This window comes from Martes martes, assembly GCF_963455335.1.
Source record: "Martes martes genome assembly, chromosome: 6".
Lineage (NCBI taxonomy): Eukaryota > Metazoa > Chordata > Mammalia > Carnivora > Mustelidae > Martes > Martes martes.
The window spans coordinates 41,534,529-41,559,977 of NC_137893.1; the positions used below are offsets into that span (position 1 = coordinate 41,534,529).

A 25,449-nucleotide genomic window follows, 5' to 3' on the forward strand; every position below is an offset into this window, starting at 1 on the left:
TTCTTGTTTAATTTCCTGGTTGACATATTCATTCTTTAGTAGGATTCTCTTTAGCCTCCATGTATTTGAGTTCTTTCCAAGTTTCCTGTTGAGTTCCAGTCTCAAAGCATTGTGGTCTGAAAATATACAGGAAATGATCCCAATTTTGGTACCGGTTGAGACCTGATTTGTGACCCAGGATGTGATGTATTCTGGAGAATGTTCCATTTGTGCTCAAGAAGAATGTGTATTCTGTTCCTTTGGGGTGGAATGTTCTGAATATATCTGTTACATCCATGTGGTCCTTAGCGTGCCCTCAGAGAAAAGCAGTTCAATGATCTGTCTTTTGTAGTGAGCAGAGTGTTAAAGTCCCCTACTATTATTGTATTATTATTGATATGTCTCTTTGGTTTTGTTATTAATTGGTTTATATAATTGGCTGCTCCCACATTAGGGACATCAGTATTTACAATTGTTAGATCTTCTTGTTGGATAGACCCTTTAAGTATGATATAGTGTCCTTCCTCATCTCTTACTCCGGTCTTTGGTTTAAAATCATATTTTTGTGATGTAAGGATCGCCACCTGAGCTTTCTTTTGATGTTCATTAGCGTGATAAATGGTTTTCCACCCCCTGACTTTCAATCTAGAGGTGTCTTTGGGTCTAAAGGGAGCCTTTTGCAGACAGCATATTGGTGGGTCTTTTTTTTTTTTTTTTTTTTTAAAATCCAATCTGATGCCCTGTGTCTTTTGATTGGGGCATTTAACCCATTCTGTGTAACTATTGAAAGATATGAATTTAGTGCCATTGTATTGCCTGTGAGGTGACTGTTACTGTATATTGTCTCTGTTCCTTTTTGGTCTGTGTTACTTTTGGGCTCTCTCTTTGTTTAGAGGACCCCTTTCGATATTTCTTGAATGGCTGGTTTAGTGATCACAAATTCTTTTAGTTTCTGTTTGTCCTGGAAGCTTTTTATCACTCCTATTTTGAATGATATTCTAGCTGGATTAAGCATTCCTGGCTGCATGTTTTTCTCATTTAGCGTCCTGAATGTATCGTGCCAGTCATTTCTGGCCTGCCAGGTCTCTGTGGATACGATTGGTCTGCTGCCAATCTAATGTTTCTACTCTTGTAAGTTACAGACCTTTTGTCCCGAGCTGCTTTCAGGATTTTCTCTTTGTCTCTGAGATTCGTAAGTTTCACTATTATATGTTGGGGTGTTAACCTATTTTTATTGATTTTGCGGGGGTTGGATCTCTGTGCCTCCCGGATTTTGATGCCTGTTTCCTTTTCCAGATTAGGGAAGTTCTCTGCTCTGATTTGCTCCAATATATTTTCCTCTCCTTTCTCTCTTTTCCTTTTTTCCTGGGATCTCAGTTATTTCAATATTGTTTCAGTTTATGGTATCACCTATCTCTCGAATTCTCCTCTCGTGATCCAATAGTTGTCCATCTCTCTTTTTGTCAGCTTCTTTATTCTCCATCGTTTGGTCTTCTAGATCACTAATTCTGTTTTCTGCCTCATTTATCGTAGCAATTAGAACCTCCTTTTTTGATTGCATCTCATTAATAGCCCTTTTGATTTGACTTGGTTAAATTTGAGGTGTTTTATTTCTCCAGAAAGGGATTCTCTAGTGTCTTCTCTGCCTTTTTAATTCCAGCTTGTATCTTTATAATTGTTATTTCAAACTCCTGTTCTGACATCTTACTAATGTCCATACTGATTAGGTCTCTGGCAGTTGGTAGTACCTCTTGTTCTCTTTTTTGAGGTGAGTTTTTCCACCTTGGCATTCTGTCTTTTGAAGAATACCCAAACAAGAGAATAAAATACTAAAATGGCAACAATGACCCCAGAGAAATATACACTAAAGAAATCAGAAGACATGTGGAACTGGGAGGAAAAAAAAAAGGAAAAATAAAAGAGAATATAATCAGATAGGTGAGCAGAATAGAGCAATACACTGAATTCTATATGTATTTTGGTCTGTTTTTTTGAAAACTGGATCCCAAAATTGTAAAGAAAGAAAAACTGATGTATTTATGAAAATAAAATTAAATACAATGAAAGGATGGAAAGTAATTATCAACATGGAAGTTTAAAGACAGGAAAAAACAAAAGAGGAACAAAAAACCCAACCACAACAAAATGGAAGGGATAGAAACAGACAAATGAAGAGAACAAAGCAACACACTATTTCCTGCGTGTATTTTGGTCAGTTAGAAGAAACAACAATTCAAAATTATGAAGAAAGAAAAACATTGCATACAAAAATAAAATTAAATACATTGAATGAATAGCATGTAACTGTAGAGATGAAGATAAAAAAAGACTTTAAGTAAACAAGAGAAAAAGAAAAAAAAAGGAAGAAGAAAATAAAAAAAACAACAAAAAGGAGAATATGATCAGGCAGGTGAATAGAACAGAGCCATACACTAGATTTTGGGTATGTTTTGTTCTGTTAGAATCCCAAAATTGTAAAGAAAGAAAAACATACATATGTGTACAAAAATAAGATTAAGTACAATGAAGGGATAGAATAAATGTAAAAATTAAAAAAGGTTTAAAAAAGAATTGATATAATAAGAGATTGGTTAAAAAGAAATAAGAAAAATTTAAAGTTGAGAGACTAAAGAATCATAGGAGAAAAGCCATGAGTTCTATGTGCTGTATTCCCCTAGCACTGGAGTTTTGCAGTTCTCATTGATCAGTAAACTAGGTCTTGGCTGGATGTTCTTGCTGATCTTCTTGGGGAGAGGCTTGTTGCATTGATTCTCAAGTGTGTTTACCCTAGGCGAAATTGTATCACCCTTGCCAAGGGGCCTGGCTAAGCAGTGTTCAGGTTTGCTGTCGTTGGCTTTTGTTCCCTGAAGGCTTTCCATCCAGCTTTAGAGGATGAGAATGGAAATGGCATCCTCCCAATCTCTGCCCTGGAGCGGAAAGCCCAGGGCCCCAGTCCTTAGTGTGCTCTCAGAGAAAAGCAGTCAATCCACTTCTGTCTCCCTGTACTCCCTGCTCACCTGGACTATGACCCAGTGTTTCTGTCTTAGACACATGACCCTGTTTTGTGGTCTCCAAATCCTGTAGACAACTGCAGCGTGCTCCCATGCCACTCTGCCTGGTGGTGGTGGGGTCTTGCTGGTTTTCCCTCTTGGTGAGCTCCTAGCAGGGGCTATGTGACTATGCCACAGTTTGTGGCTTATGGCAACCCAGAGCTGAGAGCCCACTCCTGGGCTTACTTTTTGCAGCTGGCTTCACCGCTCTGAAGCATGGGAGCTCAGCCACACTCAGGGACCCCCTGGACTTCCTGTGACCCGGGGGGATCTTGAGGCCACATCATCCAGCTAGAGTTCTGCCTCTGCTTAGCCACCTGAGTGATGTCCCTCACTGGAACAGACTTATAGAAGTTCCAGTTTTGTGCTCTGCTGCTTTATCACTTGCTGGTAGCCAGCTGATGGAGGCTCCCTTCCCCCGCGGTCTTTCTTACATTTTGCTTCAGATTCACTTCTCTGCTTGTCCTACCTTGAAGAAAGTGGTTGCTTTTCTCTTTGTAGAGTTGCAGCTATTCTTTTCTTCGATCTCTGGTTGAGTTTTCAGCTGTTCAGAATGATTTGATATCTATCTAGCTGAATTCATGGGACCAGTTGAAATTAAGTTCTCCTAGTCCTCCAGTATCTCAGACTCCTCCACAATTGTGCAGTTTTTATAATTAAGAAGATTCTTAGGGGTGAGATTATAATATGTATTAAGAATCCTTTGATTGCAAGTAACTGAAGTCCAACTTAATGTAACTGAGGAAAAACTTGATTGGAACAAATAATTGTTTCAGCTTGGCCTGATTCAGGCTGGATCTGGGGCCTCAAAAGATACTGGCCAGGCTCTGTTTGGTCTCATTCTTCGTGAAGTCTCTTTCACATGAGAGGCAAGTTGCGTTGTATTGCAAGCAGAAAGAGAACTTTTTCTTCCAACATCCATATGTCAATCCCAGGGAAGACTCCAAAGGGCCTTGCGTGAGTTACATATCAGTGGAAGAATGACATGGAAGGCCAGGCATTCATTGATAGTACTGCAGTTTGGAGTGTAAGAGGAGTAGTGCTCCTAAGGAGGGGGTGGTAATAGGCTCTACCTTGTTAAGTATGCTACGTTTGAGGGTGTGCGCATTGTAAATTTTGACAGGTATAATTGGTATCCTTTTTCCCAGAAAGTTTGAACCTATGCACAAGTCTACCAATCATATTTAAAGGATTTGTATACTGTCTTAAATGCTGTGTTTTGAAAATTGAATATTTTCTAATTTGATGAAGGAAGAAATTCCTTTCTATTTTATGGGACAGTGTAGCATAGTAGTTAAGAGCTCTGACTATAACTGTTGGTGCCTTTCTGGCTTCATCAGTTAGTATGCGAGGGATTTAAAAATTTATTCAGTTTTTCATCTGTAGTGAAGGGAGGCTATGGACAGTACTTAGATTTTGGTGCTGTTGTGAAGGTAAAGTTGGATAGTTTAATAAGTGCTGGTAATAGTGTCTGACATATAGTAAAGAAATGTTTATTCTTTTTGCATTTAGGTGAATTGTTAATGAGGTTTAACATTTTGTCACTTCTGTATGAGTTGCTGTATTCTGTGAGTTGCTGGTTCATATACTTTATATGTTTTTCTATTTGGTGTTCGTTTTTTTCTTATTGATTTATAAGAAATTTTTGTCTATTAGGGTATTACTTCATGACACATATTTTGAAAAAACTGTATTTTTTGTGGCACAAGTTTAAATTTATATAGCTAAATTTATGTAGGTTAGATTATGAACATAGTTTTTAATATCTGGCTTTTCTGCCATTTTAAGAAATTTTTACTTATTTTTGTTCCTATTGTTTATATTTTTATTTTAGAATTATTATAATACCTGTATTTCCTTCTAGTACTTCTACAGTTTAATTTGTATATTTAAGTATTTGATCTATCTGAAATATATTTTGATTTCTTTTTCAAAGATTTTATTTATTTATTTGACAGACAGAAATCACAAGTAGGCAGAGAGACAGGCAGAGAGGGAGAAGGAAGCAGGCTACCTGTCGAGCAGAGAGCCTGATATGGGGCCCGATCCCAGGACCCTGGGATCATTACCCGAGCTGAAGGCAGAGACTTTAACCCACTGAGCCACCCAGGTGCCCCAGAAATACATTTTGATAAAAGGAGTAGATAAGGGTATGAGTTTATTTATTTTCAACTGTCTAAAGTGTTTTCTCACACCATTTAGCTAATCTAGTTTTCTTTTTTAATTAGATATATAATTTATATTATATAGTGGATTCCCTTATCTATCATTTTTTTTTCTTGATTTGTTTTCTCATTCCATTAGTATTTTGGTCTTTCAGTGGTAGTTTTAGATTGATTTTAATACTTTGACTTAAGCATATAGTTTAATGTTTGGCAGTCCAAGTGTACCCAATTTCCTGGCTATTCTGAGGTTTGCCACTTAGATTTTTCTCTCTTTAGCTTTTGGGTGAATAGGCTGTTTGATTAAGGAGTTAGACTCCACTTCATGTGCAGATCTATACAATAATAAGCTTATACATTTCTCTGCAGAGTAATCTCTGGTAGCCTTGCCTTCAGACCATTCATCTTTCTCTTTGCTGTTTTTGGTTGTATGGTTTATCTCTTTGCCACACATTCCCTGCTTTTCTTTGGAGGAAAAAGGGACTCTACATCTTTATTATAACTTCTCACAAATGCAGGTCTCCTTTCTACAGAGATACTAATTACATTTTTAAATTTTCAAACTTTTAAAAAAATTTCTAAATTTTCTTCAACGTTGGATCTTTTTCACGAGCCAGATTGAATTACAAGTGGCTAATAATTCTCTGGAATTTGTATGAGAATGCTTTCTTGCCTTAAGTTGAAATTTGCTCATCTATTCCTGGTTTTTATCCACTGTTGGATAGGAAATGGGTTGTGAATATTTACTTAAATTCTCAATGATAGGATGATATTAATGAAAATCGCATGCATAAAATACATCTTTTTTTAACAGAGGGAATATCACTTTCCTGGTGAATTTTTTTCCGAGTGAATGCTTGTGGTTCCATCCCATGTCCTTTGTTTTTATTTACCAGCTAGATTTTGGAGTATGCAAACCAGAAGATGGAAGACTGATGGGAGAATAGGATGTTTGAATTAGTCACTTCTGAGGTATAGTTTGTGGTGATGAGAAGATTCAGGATGTGATCTTGGGAGGGTGAGAGGTTGAAGTCATGTGCAGAAGGGCAGTGGAAGGAAGATCAAATATTAGGTGGTTCCTAGTGAGTGATGGTAGGCGTCCAGGTTGAAAGGATGATTATGAACCAGGTAGTAAAGATTAGAAAGGAAGAAAGAAGGTAGTATAGTTGGATGTAGTGGCAGAGACCGAGCAGAGTAAATGTAGTCACAAAACAAAGAGTGCTGTGTATTCTGGGGCTGTAGTAAAATGTAATTTTGTAATGAAATGATATGTACATATACATAAACATTGGGGACATTGTGTGTGTGTGTGTGTGTGTGTGTGTGTGTGTGTGTGTTTGTGCAGCACACACCCCCTTGTGGTTGACAGAGTCACTGTGTAAGGTTAGAAGCGTTGTGCATTGCACATCTCCAGGGTGCGCCATTCTCATAGTTGGTGTGACTGTCACCCGTGGAGTTGCACTGTTTATAAACTGTGCAGCCAGTGTGGCAGCTGTGGCAGTGAGTTCTCTACAGGATCAACAAGAACATTTTTGTTGTTGTTACCCTCATTTAAGATAGAGTTTTTTAGTTTGTAATCAGTAAAATAAAAGGAAGAAAAGACTCCTAAGTTAAAGCATTTGCCACAGCTTAGCATAGTTTATCATTGAACTAATAATTTTTGAATGCCTTTCATGTTCAAGTTGCTGTGCCAGGAGTGCAGAGTGTTGAAAAAAGGCCTCACCCTTGAGACTTTTTACTTCATTTGGTGGTGGTGGAGAAAAATTGATAGTGATGGAGGAGACCTTGAAATAAAACAATAACTTGACGATTGGTATTTTAAAAGTCCAGTGGTGGTTTAGAGGAGAAATATATTAAATCTAGTTAGTTTGGAATGAAAGATGTTTTATAGAGGAATTGGCATTAGATATGGAAAGATTTCTTTAGAAAGAGATTTTTGTTGGGCATGGCCTGAGGGCATTCCAGGTAGGAAATAATGCTTAAAAATTAGATGTTTAACCATCTGCAGATTTAACTGAGCAATACTATTTATTTTCACCCCGATCTTGGACAAATGAAAGCTGCATAATAGACTCTTGCAAAGTTTTAAAATAGCAATATGATTCATGATGTCAATTTACTTGGACCAGAATTATAGTTGCCATATCTCTTTTTCCAGTTAGTTAATTAAAACAGTCCTCTATAGTTTCCTGTTTCTTCTACATTTTCATTTGCAAATTGTTTTTGTAAAATTCCAAATCCAAGAATAACTCAAACTACCTAATTGTCTGGCTGTCAGATGTGAGCATTGAAGCTTTTGTTTTGCTCTCTAAATTATGTTCTTTGACCCACAAAATGTGGAAAATAGGAGTTTAGAAATATGGCATTAATTCATTTGAAACAATCAGTGAAATTTAGTTGATTTTATATTGAGGCCAAGAGGAGAATATAGCAGTTAATGACCAAAGGTAATAGCAAGAATCTTGGAAAAATGGCATGCCTTTTCAACGTTAATGTTTTTTGTAAAGGAATATGCACACTCGTTAAAATTTTAGAAAGTCTGTACATCATAAAGTAGAAAAATTCAACTGTCAAGAAGAGGTTACATTTTAACATTTTGTTGTATTTTCTTTCAGTCATTCTGTTGTGCCTACAGAATGTGTATAATCAATATGTATATAGTTGACATTTTATATATGCTGTGTATCTAGGGTTCCATCATTTCCCTTCATTCTGAAGAACTGAGTTTAGGATTTAAAAAAAAATTAGTTTTATTTTTAAAAATTGAAATATAATTTAGGTACTCTAAAATTCATCCTTTTAAGCTGTATAATTTGGTAGTCTTTAGTATATTCACAAGATTATACAACTATTACCACTCTCTAATTCTAGAACATTTTATCACCTGGGTGGACTATGATAATTAGAATCAAGTGGGCCTTAGTTGAAAGGATTTCGATGAATGGGTTACCTTTGAGATGAGCTTTGAAGGTCTACAGGTTTCCAGAGAAGAGTTAATTACTTCCTCTCATTAAAACCCTTCAGTGTTTCCCCATTGCCCATATCATGAAATGCATACTACTAAACATGGTATTCTTTATATCTGGGCCATGCCCATGTTTTTGGCATTGTCTTTCATTGTGACCCTTGAACCATAAGCTCCATCTATAATGAGCTTTGGACAGTTTACTCAAAACCACCCTTTTTTACACCTTTGTAATACTATTTGGCTCATTTACCATCCTGCTAGGAAATATCCACTTGTATCTTTCAGGATTTGACTAAGGGGTCACAACATCTTATTATCAAACCTTTCTCTTATTCTTCAGTTAGAAATAACTACTCTTTGTTAAGCTTATATCATATGTTCTTATTTGGCTGAAATAGTGTAGGTTTATATCTGTTGTCTTGGTGTATTTATTAATAGGAATCTGTTTCATTCTCAGAAGTATTATATAGACGGTAAGCTGCATGGTTACTCTATCTATATAGCTATCTATCGTTAAAACTAGAACTGTTCATTGGACCCAGCTACTTATGTATTTTCTTCTTCCTGGGACTCTCCTTTGAAGGTAGGGACTGTATGCCTGATTTCTCTAGCAGTTAGAGCTATGTCTAATACATAGTTTGGGCTCAGGAAATACTGGATGGATAGGTAGAAGGGTGGGTACCTGGGTACTTAAAAAAAAAAAGAAAATGGAATATAGAAAAGTACAGAGGATGCAAGCTGGTTCAGCCACTCTGGAAAACAATATGGAGGTTCCTCCAAAAGTTGAATATAGAGCTACCTACGACCCAGCAATAGCACTACTGTGTATTTACCCTAAAGATACAAATGTAGTGATCTGAAGGGGCATGTGCACCCAAATGTTTATAGCAGCAATGTCAACAATAGCCGAACTATGGAAAGAACCTAGATATCCATCAACAGATGGATGTATAAAGAAGAAGTGGTATAAATATACAATGGAATACTCTGCAGCCATCAAAAGAAATGAACTCTTGCCATTTGCGATGATGTGGATGGAACTAGAGGGTATTATGCTGAGTGAAATAAGTCAATCAGAGAAAGACAATTATCATATGATCTCTCTGCTATGAGGAATTTGAGAAGGAAGTGAAATGAGATGGGATTGGGAGGGACACAAACCATAAGAGACTCTTAATTCCGGGAAACAAACTGAGGGTTGCTGGGGAGTGGGGGGGGGGTAGGGATAGGGTGGCTGGGTTATGGACATTGAGGAGGGTATGTGCTATGGTGAGTGCTGTGAATTGTGTAAGACAGATGATTCACAGACCTGTACCCCTGGGACAAATAATACATTATATGTTAATTAAAAAAAAAAGTACAAAGGATAGGAAGGTCAAACATGCAGGATTGTGTGTGTGTGTGTGTGTGTGTGTGTGGGTGGGGACCCACCAATGAAGGATTTAAGTTGCAGTCGACAATGCAGCAATTTCTAACAAATTCTTGAGCAATATAAAATTGATGTATCTTGTAGTTTTCTTCAGGTTTTTTTTATGTTTAGGGTTTGTTGAGCATCTTTTATCTATGGTTTACAAATTTACTTAAAAGTAGATTTTTTTTGCCGTTATTTCGATTTTTTACATGTTTGAAGATTTGATTATTAATGCTCTTTAAAAAAAAAAAAGGTGCCTCAGTGGCTCAGTCAGTTAAGCATCTGCCTTCTGCTCAGGTCATGATCCCAGGGTCCTGGGATTGAGCCCCACATTGGGCTCCCTACTCTGTGGGGGTTGGGGGGCTGCTTCTCCCTCTCCTTCTCCCTCTCCTTCTGCCTGCTGCTCCCCCTGCTTGTGCTCTGTCTCTGTCAAATAAATAAAATCTTAAACAAACAAATAAACCCAACATATTTTCTGTTTGATTTTGGATAGTTTCTGTTGCTATGTCTGCAAGTTCACTAATCTTTTCTTTTGCAGTGTCTAAATTGCTATTCCTCCCATCCATAGTATTTTTCACTTCAGGCATTGTAGTTTTCACCTCCGAAAATTCATTTTGAATCTTCTTAATGTCTTCTATATCTCTACTTAGCTTTTTGGAATATATGGAATACTTATAATCATCTGCTTTAATTTTCTTGCCTACTAATTCTAACATCTTTCTCAGTTTTGAGCCTATTTTAGATTAATTTTTCTCCTCTTTATGGGTTGTATTTTTTTTTCTTTGCATCTTTGCATACTTGTTAATTTTTGACTAGATGCCAGACATTTTGAAGTTTACCTTGTTACAGGCTTGTTATTTTTGTATTCCTATTTCTTTGAGGTTTGTTCTAGGAGGCAGGTAATTTACTTGGAACTGCTTTATACCTTTTGAGTCCTGCTTTTAAGATTTGTTAGGTGGTCTAGAGCAGAGTTTAGTCTAGGCATAATTATTCTCTGCTGAGACAAGATCCTTCTGAGTACTCAGTGTCCTGTGAATTAATCTGACTGGTAGGAACAGGCATTATTCCCAACCTTGTGTCAGTGCCTGCTGCGTTGTCCTCTAAGACTTTTGAATGGTTTTTTTTTTCCATGTGCATACTCTGCTGAACATTCATGGAAGTCTGACTGAGGATATTTGTAGTTCTTTATCTGGGCATCTGTCTGTCTCTCTCTCACTCTGCCCCTAGAATTCTAGTCCTGTTGTTCTCCCCAGACAACCTGTTCTTTTTTTTTTTTTAATTGAGGGAAACTGCTGAGCTTTACCTGGGATTCTCCTGCTTGCTGGGATCCCTACTGAAGCCTGGAAACCCTTTGGGCTATAAGTTGGGAAAATTCTAGGGCTCATATATTTTATTTACTATCTTCTAGAGATTACTGTTCTTTGTTGTTGGATGTCTAGTGCCTTGAAAATTATTGCTTCCTCTGTTTTGTCCACATCTTTTGTTGTTTCAGGCTAGATGGTAAATCTAATTCCTCATTTTTCGGTTTGGTTAGAAGAGGAAATCTGTTTTTCCTTCTTTAACTGGGTTTTATTAAAGTTTTTTTTTATTTATAGTTGTGGTAAGGACACATTATGTAAAATTTACTGTCTTAACTATTTTTAAGGATACAATCCAGTAGTGTTAACTACATATACATTTTTGTGCAACAGTTCCCTGTAACATTGTCTTGTAAAACTGCAACTCTGTACCCATTAAATAGCTCCTCATTACCTGTACACCTGTGCGAACTATCATTCTATCTCTGTGATTTTAACTACTTTAGATACCTCATATAAGTGAAGTCATATAGGATTTGTCTTTTTGTGACTGGCTTATTTTACTTAGCATAATGTCTTCAAGATTTATTCATGTTGTAGCATGTGATAGATTTCCTTTTGTTTCAAGGCTGAATAATATTCTGCTACAACTGTATATCAAATTTATTTATTCATTTGTCTGTTGATAGATATTTGCACTGCTCCCACCTGTTAGCTGTTGGAATAATGATGTTATAAGCATGGGTGTGCTTTCAGTTCTTTGGGATATATACCCAGATCTGAGATTGCTGGCTCATATAGCACTGGTATATGAGGGAACCTCTTCATAGAGGTTGTACCATTTTACAGTCCCAGCAACAGTACCCAAGGGTTCCAATTTTCTTAACTAAGTTTTAAGCTTAGATATTTTATTTTTATCTACTTTTCTGTAGCCTAGGGTAATGATGGCAGCTATGCATAAGGGGTCATTGTGGTGGGGATGTCGTTTGGGAAGAACTCAGCCTTCAGCCTATTACTGGGGGTCTTTTGTTAGAATCTCTGGGTTCTGTTCTTTTTAAAAAGCTTTTAGTGGATGTTTTCTTTAGCTAATTGAGAGCCATATATTATTCCAGTAATGCTCAGGTTATTTCTTCAATTCATTGTGGAGTCTAGGAGTCTTTCTTCAGGCACAAAGCTTATTGTGCTATTTTTATTACTCCAGTCAGAAGAGAGGAAAAAAAGAAGGCAAGAATAACTACTGAGTTTGTTTCTATCTATATTTGAGTGTAATAATGACAATTATCAAGAATTTGTCATTTGACAAGTAGGGCTTCTGGGGGTTTAGTGGGCTTGGAAATGAACCATGCTGTGCCTTTTTGTTTTACCACAGTCTTGGTAGTTTTCAGTTTTTAATGGTTACTTGTATATTTCTTTTTACTTGTTTTGTGTGCTAATAATAAATTTTCCTTTTGACTATTTTTATTTATTTTATTTTATTATTATTATTATTTTTTAAGATTTTATTTATTTATTTGACAGACAAAGATCACAAGTAGGCAGAGAGGCAGGCAGAGAAGGTGGGGGGGCAGGCTTCCTGCTCGGCAGGAAGCCTGAGCAGGAAGCCTGATGCGGGGCTTGATTCCAGGACCCCGAGATCATGACCTGAGCCTAAGGCAGAGGCTTTAACCACTGAGCCACCCAGGCGCCCCATCCTTTTGACCATTTTTAATGTTCAAAGGAATATATGTTTTTGTTCATATCATCAGGTAATTTAGGAGAGAAATTCTGTGATGTCTGTTATCTGAACCTGGAAGTTCATTTAATTTCCATCCACACATTTTTGACAATAACAATGAATTGAAACCTGTTTTTGGTGCCACCTTGATGGGTCATAAAATTCTCAGATACAAGTAGTTAAGTAAAAATACTTAGTAAATAGTTTAAGATAATGAAGTGATTTAATTTGTGCCATGTTTTAATTTCAAGATGATAACCATAAATAAATGTCTACAGGTTAACAAATATGTATTTGGGAAAATAATTAATTAATAATAGTTTCTTAACAAAGTATATCTGTCCTAAATCAATATGTTCTAAGTCATTTTAGGTGGTTGTGGATTTTCTGTCATGAAATTAGAAAACAAAAACCCTGCTTAGTTTCCTAGAAAGAATATGAGGAAAGAAAAATAGTTTTAGGCCAAAATGTATTAAGAATTAAAATTTTGTGAAATATTGCATTATGTACCTATAATCTTTTTTTTTTTTTTTTTTAAAGATTTTATTTATTTATTTGACAGAGACAGAGATCACAAGTAGGCAGAGAGGCAGGCAGAGAGAGAGGAGGAAGCAGGCTCCCTGCTGAGCAGAGAGCCCGATGCGGGGCTCGATCCCAGGACCCTGGAATCATGACCTGAGCCGAAGGCAGAGGCTTTAACCCACTGAGCCACCCAGGCGCCCCTGTACCTATAATCTTTTTTAAAAAAATACTTGTTTTAGAGGGTGGGAGAGAGAGAGAGAAGTGGAGAGAGGGACAAAGGGAGAGAATCTCCAAGCAGACTCTCCACTGAGCATGGAACTGTATGTGGGGCTCGAGCCCATGACCCATGAGATCATGTTCTGAGCCAAAACCAAGAGTCAGGCACTCAGTCGACTGAGCCACCCAGGCACGCCTGTCTTTTAATGTCCTTTATCTCTTTTCCGTCAAGGTGCAGGATTTAAGTTTTTTTTCACTTACTGGCTGTGATATGTAATACATTCTCTTGTCCTGTTCCCTTTGATCATAGTAGAGGGACATGGAACCAAGAAAGACTGGATGGATTGCATGGGGAATATATTTTATAATAAGGGCACCATTTATCCCTGCAGATTTTGTGACATAGTTAGCCTGTAACAAAATTGGAAGCAATAATGATTTAACAAAATTATTTTAAAAATATTCCTTGTATTTGGAATTTAAAATTTGTAGTTTATTTTAATAGTTGCTTAGTAACTCAAACATAAAAAAATGTAGCATAGTAATTCAAATAGAAAAAACATGAGATATTTTCATATCATTTTACTTTAATAGAGTAAATTCATGACAGGGAGTTTTGGGATGTTGACAGTCTATTGATTTGATCTGGGTATAAGTGTGTTCATATTAGTGTTTCATCAGGTAATATATATAAGGTTTATGTGCTTTCTGTATCTGTTTTATTTTAATCAAACTTGCCATTAAAGTATGAAGAAACTTAACCTTCTTTTCTCTTTCAAGGAAATGATTATTGACAGAGTAAATGGACAGGCCGTTCCTAGATATTTGATATATGACATAATTAAATTCAATGTAAGTACCTTTAATATAATTTATAAAATAAAAATTGTCCCTGAGATAATACGTTTTTACAAATAAAAAGTGTTACTGTCTTAGAGATGGTAGGAAAGAAAAATTGTGACTCTAATTACCCATTTGATACCTTAATAATAATTTTGCACATTGCTTTGTCTTTAGATTTTATAAGATACTTGAAGTGAGTAAATAAAAATAGTTTAATTGATAAAATAAGACAGAATTTTTTAAGATGGAAAGTCTTAGTTTTAGTTATCCTGTACATGATTAAAAAAAAAAGAGTCCACAGATTTTGTTGCTGTCACTTAAAAATAAAAAGAGAAGCTGAGTATGGGTATTGAATGTATAACTTAGGGGCATGAACATGTTATTCATGAGTACAGGCAGGAAACTAAAAACAAAATATAAAATTCTGTTATAAATAGATATAAAAAATAGGAATTATATTTTCTACCCATTTCCTATAGTTTTAGACAAGCCAAGAATCTGCCTGTTCATGTTTAATTATAGTATCAGTATCTAAATTATTTAGTCAGTACAACATCACTTCTGTAAATGTGAGAAATTCTTTCAATAGTGTACATCTATGAAAAGGTATAATCATTCCTCTAGACATATATTATTCAAATTGCATAGTCATTTAGTATTCAAACTAGACTGAAAGCAATTAAGAATTCTGGAATTAAGAGTGTTTAAGTTTTAGGATTTTGAAGATTTATAACAAAATTTTGTAAAAGTTCCTTTTTGGGATATATATTTTGAATGACAGTATTGAGATTCAGGATTGCATTAATCCACTTTAAAGGCATCTTTTTCCTAGAAATTTTCAATGTACATATTTCATTTTCTGTTGAATTTATAGATTTCAGTTTCCTAGGTCAGAAACCATCAAGTTTTAATTTTGTCTGTTTGTGATTACTATATGCCTCAGTGATGCTTCCTAGAATTGGCTTACTCTTATCATAGATTTTGGAATAATGTTCATTGGCCCATAATGAGACGTGAAGGGTGGGGGTGGTATTGTTTTGTTGTGAAGAGGGGAGTTTTGTCTCCTCTGCCTTTTGACATTGAGCTCTCCTTTAATATGTATTCCATGCAGGTTCACTTCTTAGCCTGGGAGCTTTGTCTTTGACAATAGCCTTCTAATTCTTTAAAAAAAATACAAAAATTTTCAGTGTATACAAAAGTATAGAGCATAATATGAGGCATACACATGTACTAACCACCAGATTTGTTAAACCTTAATATTTTGTCATTTTTACTCCACTTTCTTTTTAATAAGAAATAAGTCATTACAGATCCAGTAGAAGTTTCTCATGCACACCTTACTATTATATTTTTGACCCTCTTAGCCGGAAGCAACTTCCACCCTGTATTTGATGTTTATTATTTCCATGAATGTTTTTAATAACCTTACTACCTATGTGTGTGTCCATAAAATATATGTGGTATTGTTGTGCAAGGTTTCTAGTGTTACATAAATATTGTACTGTACTGTGGTACTGAGCATTTACTCCACATTATTTTGAGGTTTATCTGTATTAATACACATAGGTTTAGTTCATTCAGTTTAATTACTGTTAAGTATTGTTTTGTGTAAATACACAGAATTTGTCTGTTTTCCTTTTGATGAACATTTGAGTTGCCATATTTTGCTGTTACACTGCTAAACAGTTTATATATTCTTGTGTGCATACATCAGAGTTTCTCTAGGACAATTCTCATTCTTGGGATGTAAGCACCAGCGGTGTTTTTAAAAAGTACAGTTCCTCTCACCCCTACCTACATCATAGAGATTCTGACTGAATTGGCAACTTCAGGTGTATGTGCTACGTTGCTGAATTCCTCTCAGAAGTAGGTCTAACAGCTTACTACAGTTGGTATTATCAGAGTTTAAAATTTTTGCTAATTGGATGTGTGTGAAATGGCATCTGATCTTGTTTTAATTTGCTCTTCCATTATTACTAATGAAGTTAAGCCTGATTCGTATGTTCATTTTTACTTGTTTGGATTTTTCTTTTGAGATTTAATTTTAAATTCCAAATAATTTTCTAATTTTTCTATTTGGTTGTCAGTCTTCTTAATATGTGGGAATTAATGATCTTTCCTGCATTCTAATCCTTTTTTTGGTTATGTATGTGACAGTATCTTTTGCAAATTAGTATGTATTGATGCACAGGAATTTTTCATTTTCATGAAATCAGACTTAACTAGACCTTCTCAAAGTTTGTGCTTTTTTAAACAGGAAATACATCCATATTTTGCTGTAAAAATGATTAAGTTACGCTTTCAGTAGGTCTAATTATTTACTCAGTAAGTATGTATTGAGTACCTATTGCCATATTTCATTGATTTTAAAGTCACATTTTCTCTCAAGTTTCTGATATTAAGATGTATTTATAATTGGAAGCATCATATATTTAATTCTTTGATTTACTGTGGAGCCTTGATGATTAACCAGCTTATTTTGAGTCATGAAATCAAGGTCACTGTTAGAAAAAAATGAAGTTTTGAAAAAAATAGTTAAAATATTTTAAGTTCCCTTAGTTTATTTTGTCCAGCAAGAATTTCATTGATCATCTTTTCTATGTCAAGTGTTATTCTAGGGATTGGATATACACAGATGAATAAGACATAATTTCTTGCCTTCAGGGAATTTGTAATTCAGTACACTGGCTTCCAAAGAAGGCCATTTCAATGGTGGGATTTGGGAAAAAAGTGGAACTTATTTTTTATCTCTTTATTCAGTTTTTGTCTGTTTTATAACATATACAGTTGTACATATATGCAACTTATTAAAATTTAACATGCATATATTATAAACATTTGTTAGGATATGTATTTAGATTGGGTGCAAAATCAAAAGAAATTTGTAAACCATCGATTTTATGGATGAGAAATAAATGTAAAGAAATAATTATAATAGTATAACAACAGTAAAGGTACGTTAGAGATACAGGAATATATAAAAAATACTAGAGAGGTGAGACTGTTTCAGTTTAACCAGAGTTAACACGGATTAATTTTGAAGGATAGAATCATGGAGGTCAGGAACATTAAAGGTTATTAGTGTACTTAATGTGTGGTAGGATGTGGGACATAGCAAGAAATGAAAATAGATTGTTGAATAGGGGGCCAGGTGACTTGAATAAGGCAGTTTAGCTTAGTCCTGGCTGTAATAGGGTACTATTGAAGGGTGTTAGTTAGGGTAATGATAGGATCACACATTCATTGTTTTGAAAGACAACTCCAGTGACAGCATGGGTAGTATTTTGAAGTGAGGAAGAATTCAAAACTAGGAAACCAGTTAGTGAATAGTTGTTGAGTTCTTTCTGTTGTCTGTTTTCAGTGATTTAACACCTACCTAACAAACACTTCCCTTCCTATAGGCAGCATAGATTTGAAGGTGAACTCGCTTTCAGTTTTTTCTTGTTGTTTTGGTTTATGTGTATAGTGAAAAATATTTAGGAGAAAATTTAGAATACCTAAGTATTTTTAGACAGTGGTTAGATTATTATTATTTTTTAAAAAATGGATGACTGACTTCTTCTACGTTAACTTTTTAGGGGTCTGAATTCATTTAATAGGTCTAATAAATAAGCCTAACATTTTAGGTTTTTCAACCTTGATGTAGGTGACGTGGAAAAGATTATACATGGACTTTGTGATTGTTTACTGATCTTTCCTCAGTACTACCTTTTACAAACAGTTGTATTATGCCTTTGTGTAAAGGGAATGTATACTTCCTCATACCTAGGGCTTACTCGCTTTGTCTTGTTCCTTATTCTTTGCTAAGTATCAAAAGTGTCATCCTTCCAATAGAAAAAGTCATCCTTAAGACACATTTAATGTCCACAACTTAAGCAAATATTGTCACCTATTTGTAAGCATTAGGTTGTGTAAATGTAGGTTGAGTAATATAGACTAGAGAAGAGGAAGAAAATGAAGAGGTGAGAAGAATTCATGGAAGGCCGTCCAATTGCAAAGTAGAGAAGAGTGGTACTTGATAGGAGGTGGTGATACTAATCTGGACAGTTATTGTCACCCAGATGAAATGTTAGAAGCTGTATTATTATATACCATTAAGATAGGGTAAGCCCCTACCTTCAATCTACAGAAAAGTTCTATTCACTTTCTACTTTATGATTCAAATTATGTATACCACATATATGTACCATATTGTATATATACTATATATACTTTCTTTATATAACTTTCTTTATATAACTGAGTATATTATGGAGACTTTGTTTGATATTATTAGTTTTTAGAGTTGAGGATGTATTTGTCTAATAATTATCTTTTACTTATTGATGATGGCTGTAAAGCATTAGTGTGTTAAGCAACAAAAACATTATAAGTGACTGTATTTCTTATTTTGATGTGTTATTTGCTTATATTTTCCTGAATTATGTGGATTGTAATTTTATACAGATTCTACTAACTGATATAATTTTACTAATTCAAATAAAATGATTAGTGAGTATATTAATACTTTAATTCAGATGTGATAACTTCAGATCAATTTATATTAGAGAAGATTTATACCACTCTCCCATACTATGTTATGCATTTATGATTTTAAAATAAATAACCATGTATGTGTTTAGGTGTCTTTAATTAATGAAATCAGGACTGGCATGTGTGGTTGTGCAGGCTGTGCATTGGACAACTCCAAAGGATGCTGTTTACATAGACTGCTGTGTATACTGTGACAGCCTTAATAATTATACTGATAAGATAGTTTCAGTGTTGAAATTTAAATAATTGTCTCATTTAATTCAGGCACAGCCAGTTGGAGATTGTGATTTTAATATTCGTCTGCAGTGTATAGAAAGAGAAATAATAAGTCCTCGACATGAAAAAATGAAGACTGGGCTCATTGACAAAACACAGGAACCATTTAGTGTCAGAAATAAGCCATTTTTTGACATCTATACTTCAAGAAAGGTAAAATTTTCTAATTAGTACTTACAGTGTGTCATAATTCAGCTTGTGAGAGGACTATGAATGACATTTTACTGCCCAGTTGTCTTGATTTTTTTCAGAAATTATTTTATTGAATATAGCACTATTCTGGACAAACATGTGCAATTCCCAAATCTTGTCCAGAGTAAGATTCTCAGTGGTAGAAAGGTAACTCTCTTGTTTTTCATCATAGTTTTTGATTCATGGTCAGTGTTATGTTTTTTAAAAAGCTGTAAACAATGATCTTGAAAAAAAAAAAGCTATAAACAGTGAAGAATGGTATAGTGTGAAAATCACCTGTTATGCCTTCTGAAGGTCACCGGTGGTTGGTACATACTCTTATTTAAAAAACTCATTTGCATACACACATATATTGAGAGTTTTATTTCTATTGTTTTGATGCTTAAAATGCATCATACTGAATCTTCTCGGATTGTTGTTTTTTTCATTTAACAGTGTGGCTTGGAAATATTTCCAGGCCAGGGCTTAGATATTATTTTTTAACTGCTACATAGTATTTGACAGTAAAGATGAACCATGAAATTATTATGTTTGGAGAAGAGTGGCTGTGATAGAATAATATAGGAAGTATAAAACATACGCAATTGCGTGTTTTAAACTCCTTTGTCGTATAATCCCACTTGCCTGATGATATAAATTTTTGTTGTATCTTAACCTGCTTCTGCTCAGATCCACTTAATTTGATATTAACCCTTGGATATAATAGTAGCAGTAATCCCAGCACTGCCCAGTGCCCATCTTTTTAACTGTCAAGATATACAAAGCTATCATTCTATTTCTATTGATATGTTGCATAACATCTGCTTGTCATGGTTGACATAGTTGATCTCTGCTGCTGTGATCTTCCTACAGTTCACTGCTTACCTTTTGTGTCTGTTGTGGCAGCAGGGATGTTATTGGGGTATTTATCCTGGGGCCCTGCTCAATCTGTAGGGTAAGAATAAGGTTGACTGACAATTGACGTGGGCCATGGCAGTGGTGAAACTTGGCTAACTGGAGCAATGTACTCTTACAGAAATACTTTTAAAATTATAAATCAGTGTAAAAGTTGGGTAGAAGCCACATGGTTTTAGTTTGCATTCAGTTAAAAAAAAACAAAACTAACTTGACAGCTTGTGCTGTCGTAATTCAAGTTCAGCATTTAAGAAAATGTGTCTTAGATCGTATATCTCTTGAGTCAGAATCAGTGCTACTTCGAAATATTTGCATTGGATAACTATTAGAACTGTTCTTTAAGGATATGAAGAAGTTGTGTTGAACAATTTTTCATGAGTTTTTCACTAGAAAAACTTCTTTTTTTCTTTATTCTTAGCTTATACAACCCCTTTAAAAAAATCTAGGATATTCTCTTTTTAAAGGAATACTAGTTGGAATTTTAACTATAACTCTCTCTCCCCATTTTCCAGTTATTACTCTTTTGTTCCCAGTTATTCAAAAGGAAAGTGCATTTTGTAGCAGACTTGTTCTAAAGGGTAAAACTGTAGTAACACCAGGTACAGGATAGTAGCTACAGTTAACACATTGTTGCTGTAGAGATTCTTATTATTCTTACAGCCACTGCTAATGGGAATGGGTGAACTAGTGATATTATGAATGATAAAGTGTTTGTGAGAGAAGTATATATCATTTTTATGAAGAATACTAATTTTTATATGGTTTTAAACAAAGTTTATAACTCTGAAGGGTGAGTATGTTTTTGCAGAAAATAATAGAATTTCATTTCTGTATATCTGTAAAATTGTGGTGATAACTTTGATTTTAGGACGTTATGTAGCTCTGTTAAAAACTTACTCAACTTGTCATTTGAGCCCAGTGAAGAGATAGTGAGTTGTTCAGTTTTTTTTAATATACATAGTTAGAATATAACATCCAGTATAGTAAAAATAAGTAGCAACTTCTCAAATTACAACTTATTTGTATTTACAGCTAGAAAGCCAGTTTAAAAAGAATTATACATTTTCCAAGTCATGTAGCAAAGTTTCTCTGACAGCTTCCTATTCATTTATCACCTCAGAAGAACAACCATTGCCATTAGTACTAACTATATCCGTCAGAATTTTCCTCTGCATATATAAGCAAATACATTTATTAATTTTCTTTCCAACCTAATCCAAGAGGTGATTGTTAACACACTGTTCTCTGCTTTGCTTTTTTTACTTAACAATACATTTTGAGTCCCCTTGCCCTAGTGGTATGTAGAGATCATCCGCTTTTTTTTTTTTAAACAAATGTGCAGATTCCCATCTTATCAGTGTACTATAATTTAACTATTCCATAGCTTAGACATTTGAGTTGTTTTTTGTTGTTTGGTAGATTTTTGTTTATTTGTTCTGCATATGAATATCCGATTCTTTCTGTACCAGTTATTGAAGAGAGTGTCCTTTTCTCATTGAATTGATTTTACACCTTTATGAAAACTGAGTTGTCATGTATGTTTGGGTCTTTTCTAGTCTCTCTGTTCTATTCCCTTGATTGTGTTTGTCTCTTTACACTAGTACCATACCATCTTGATTACTTTTCAGATTAAATCTTGAATGGGATAGGATTATTTTCCAACTCTGTACTACTTTTTTGAAGTTGTTTTAGCTATTCTTGGCCTCTGCATTTTCATAAGAATTTTAGAATAAGCTTGTCAGTGTCTACAAAATGCATTCTGGAATTTGGATTGGAATTGGATTGGCTATATTTAGGGGGAAGAATTGGTACCCTAACAATGATGAGTTTTCCAATCATCAACCTGGTATTTTTCTCCTTTTAATTTAAAGGTCTTTAATTTCTCTCAGACATTTTTGTAGTTTTAAGGATCAGGTTTTACTCATCTGATTCTTTTCAGTTTATTTCATACTGTTTGATATAAATAGTATTTAAAATTTTTCCATTTCTAATTGTTGATAATATATAGCAATACATTGATTTTTGTATATTGATTTTTTTCTTGTCTTGCTAAACTCACTCCTCTACTAGCTTTTTGTAGATTTCATCAGCTCTTTTTACATAGACAAGCATGTAATCTATAAAAAAGGGGCACTTTTACTTTTCCTTTGCAATCTGGATACCTTTTATTTTTTTCTGTTGCCTTTTGCACTGGCTAGAGCCTCTTATTTAATGTTGAATGGAAGTAGTGAGAGTGAACAGCCTTATTTGTTCCTTTTCTTTGGAGCAGGAAAAGTTTGTTTTTAACTATTAAGGGTGGTGTTACCTGTAGGACTTTAGCAGATGCCTTTATACAAGATAAGTTTTTAAATTTGAAAGTTTTTGATTTTAGTATACTAATTCTATACAGTTCTCACTGTATTTTGATACTCTTTGTAATAACAGTTGATTCTCTTGGGTTTTCTAGGTATTAATCATACTAAATATAAATAGACATAGTTTTCCTCTTAAGATTTTTCATACATTAAATTATCTCTTATCTGATTCAGTTATGCATGAGTACAATTTTAAATTGTAGTGATAGTTATAGGGATCCTTGTCTTGTTCTTGATTTAAGTGGGAATGCTTCTGGTGATTCTTAAAAGTATATTGCCTTTGAGTCTGGAATCTTTTATCAGGTTAAACAAGTGTCTGTTCTATTTTTACTAAGTTGTTTTGCTTTTAATAAAGAATAAGTATTCGGTGATGTCAAATGGCTTTTTATCTTCTATTGGTATAATTGTTTTCTTTTTCTGGTAGATTTGTTTATCTTATGAATTACATGGAAATATGTCCTGATGTGATAAGCCCTACTTAATCTTAATGTATTGTTGTTATTGTTTTTAAAGACTTTATTATAATTTTTTTAGAGCCGTTTTAGGTTCACAACCTTTTTTTTTTTTTTTTTTTAAGTTTCAGGTTTTTGTTTAAATCCCAGTTAGTTAACCTACCATACAGTGTAATTTTAGTTTCAGGTATAGAATTTAGTGACTCATCACACATATGACACCCAGTGCTCATCACAAGAACTGCCCTCCTTAGTACCCATCACCTGTTTAACCCATCCCTCTGCCCACCTCCCTTCCAGCAAGCCTCATTTTGTTCTCCATAGTTAAGAGGCTGTTTTCTAGTTTACCTACCCCCCCGCCCATTCATTTGTTTTCTTTCTTAAATTCCATATACGAGTGAAATCATATGGTATTGTTTTTCTCTGAATTTTGCTTAGCATGATACTCACTAGCTCCATCCATGTCATTGCAAATGGCAAGATTTCATTCTTTTTAATGGCTGAATAATACTCCATTGTGTGTGTGTGTTTGTGTATATGTGTGTATCCATTCATCAGTTGTTGGACAGTTGGACTGTTTCCTTAATTTGGTTATTATTGATATTGCTGCTATAAACATCAGGGTTTATGTATCCTTTTAAAAATTTTTTATTTATTTATTTTTTAAAGGATTTTATTTATTTATTAGACAGAGGCAGAGAGGCAGGCAGAGAGGCAGGCAGAGAGAGAGGTGGAAGCAGACTTCCTGCTGAGTAGAGAGCCTGATGCAGGGCTTCATCTCAGGACCCTGCGATCATGACTGGAGCTGAAGGCAGAGGCTTAACCCACTGAGCCACCCAGGTGCCGCAACATCCTTTTAAATCAGTATTTTTGTATCCTTTGTGTAAATACCTAGTAGTGTAATAGTTGGATCCTAGTGTAGTTCTATTTTTAACTTTTAGGAACCTCCACACTATTTTCCAGAGGGGCTGTACTGGTTTCCATTCCCACTAACAGTGCAAGAGGGTTCCCCTTTATCTGCATCCTTGCCAACATTTATTGTTTTCTGTGTTGTTAATTTTAGCCATTCTGACCTGTGTGAGGTGGTATCTCATTGTAGTTTTAATTTGTATTTCCGTGATGATGAGTTATGTTGAACATCTTTTCATGTGTCTGTTAGCCATCTGTGTGTCTTTGGAAAAATGTCTAATCATGTCTTCTGCCCATTTTTTTTAACTGGATTATTTGTTTTTGAGTTTGATTTGAGTCTGTTAAGTTCTTTATGTATTTTGGATACTAACCTTTTATCATATATGTCATTTACAAATATCTTCTTCCATTCTGAAGGTTCCCTTTAGTTTTGTTGATTGTTTCCTTCACTGTACAGAAGCTTTTTATCTTGATGAAGTCCCAATAATTCATTTTTGCTTTTGTTTCCCTTGCCTCCAGAGATGTATCTAGTAAGAAGTTGGTATAGCCAATGTCAAAGAGGTTACTGCCTGTTTTCCTCCAGGATTTTGATGGTTTACTGTTTCACATTTATGTCTTTTATCCATTTTGAATTTATTTTAGTATATGATTTAAGAAAGTGGTCCAGTTTCATTCTTCTTCATGTTGCCATCCAGGTTCCCAACACCATTTGTTGAAATGACTGTCTTTTTTCCATTGGATAGTCTTTACTGCATTGTCAAAGATTAGTTGACCATGCAGTTATGGGTCCATTTCTGGGTTTTCTGTTCAGTTCCATTGGTCTTTGTGTCTGTTTTTGTGCCGTTACCGTACTGTCTTGATCACTACAACTTTGTAATATACTTGAAGTCCAGAGTTGTGATGCTTCCAGCTTTGCTTTTCTTTTTCAAGATTCCTCTGGCTTTGGGGTTTGTGGTTCCATACAAATTTTAGGATTGTTTGTTCTAGCTCTGTGGAAAACGCTGGTGGTATTTTGTTAGGCCTTGCATTTTTTGGATTGCGTTGGGTAGTATAGACATTTTAACAATATTTGTTCTTCCAATCCATGAGCATGAAATGCTTTCCCATTTCTTTGTGTCATCTTCATTTTCTTTCATAAGTGTTCTCTAGTTTTCAGAGTATAGGTCTTTAACCTTTTTGGTTAAGTTTATTCCTACATATCTTACGGTTTTTGGTGTGGTAGTAAATGGAGTAGATTCCTTGAGTTCTCTTTCTGCTGCTTCATTACTGGTATATAGAAATGCAGTAGATTTCTGTATGTTGATTCGTGTCATGCAACTTTACTGAATTTGTTTATCAGTTCTAACACTTTTTTGATATAGTTGTTTGAGTTTTCTACATAGACTACTGTGTCACCTGCAAATAGTGAAAGTTTGACTTCTTCCTTGCTGATGTGGTTGCCTTTGATTTCTTTTTGTTGTCTGATTGCTGAAGCTAGGATGTCCAGTACTGTGTTAAATAACATTGGGGAGAGTGGACATCCCTGTCTTGTTCCTGACCTTAGAGGGTTTTTCCTCATTGATATTAGCTTTGGGCCTTTTATATCTGGCCTTTATGATGTTGAGGTATGTTCCCTCTTTCCCTACCTTGTTGAGGTTTTTGTCAAAAAAGCTTCCCAGACAAAAACTAAAAGAGTT

The 25,449-nt window shown here is 34.8% G+C and overlaps 1 protein-coding gene across 3 annotated transcripts in view; it reads left to right on the plus strand.

Annotated features, from left to right (window-relative positions):
- The window catches only part of RNGTT (RNA guanylyltransferase and 5'-phosphatase), a 328,397-nt gene that overhangs the window by 94,098 nt on the left and 208,850 nt on the right, over positions 1 to 25,449 (plus strand). For 2 of the 3 annotated variants that reach the window (XM_080807179.1, XM_080807181.1), the window contains exons 10-11: positions 14,101 to 14,172; positions 18,961 to 19,125. In XM_080807179.1, coding sequence (XP_080663305.1) covers positions 14,101 to 14,172; positions 18,961 to 19,125 — 237 coding nt within the window. The remainder of the gene's footprint in view (positions 1 to 14,100; positions 14,173 to 18,960; positions 19,126 to 25,449) is intronic. The other variant, XM_080807180.1, reaches the window with a different exon arrangement.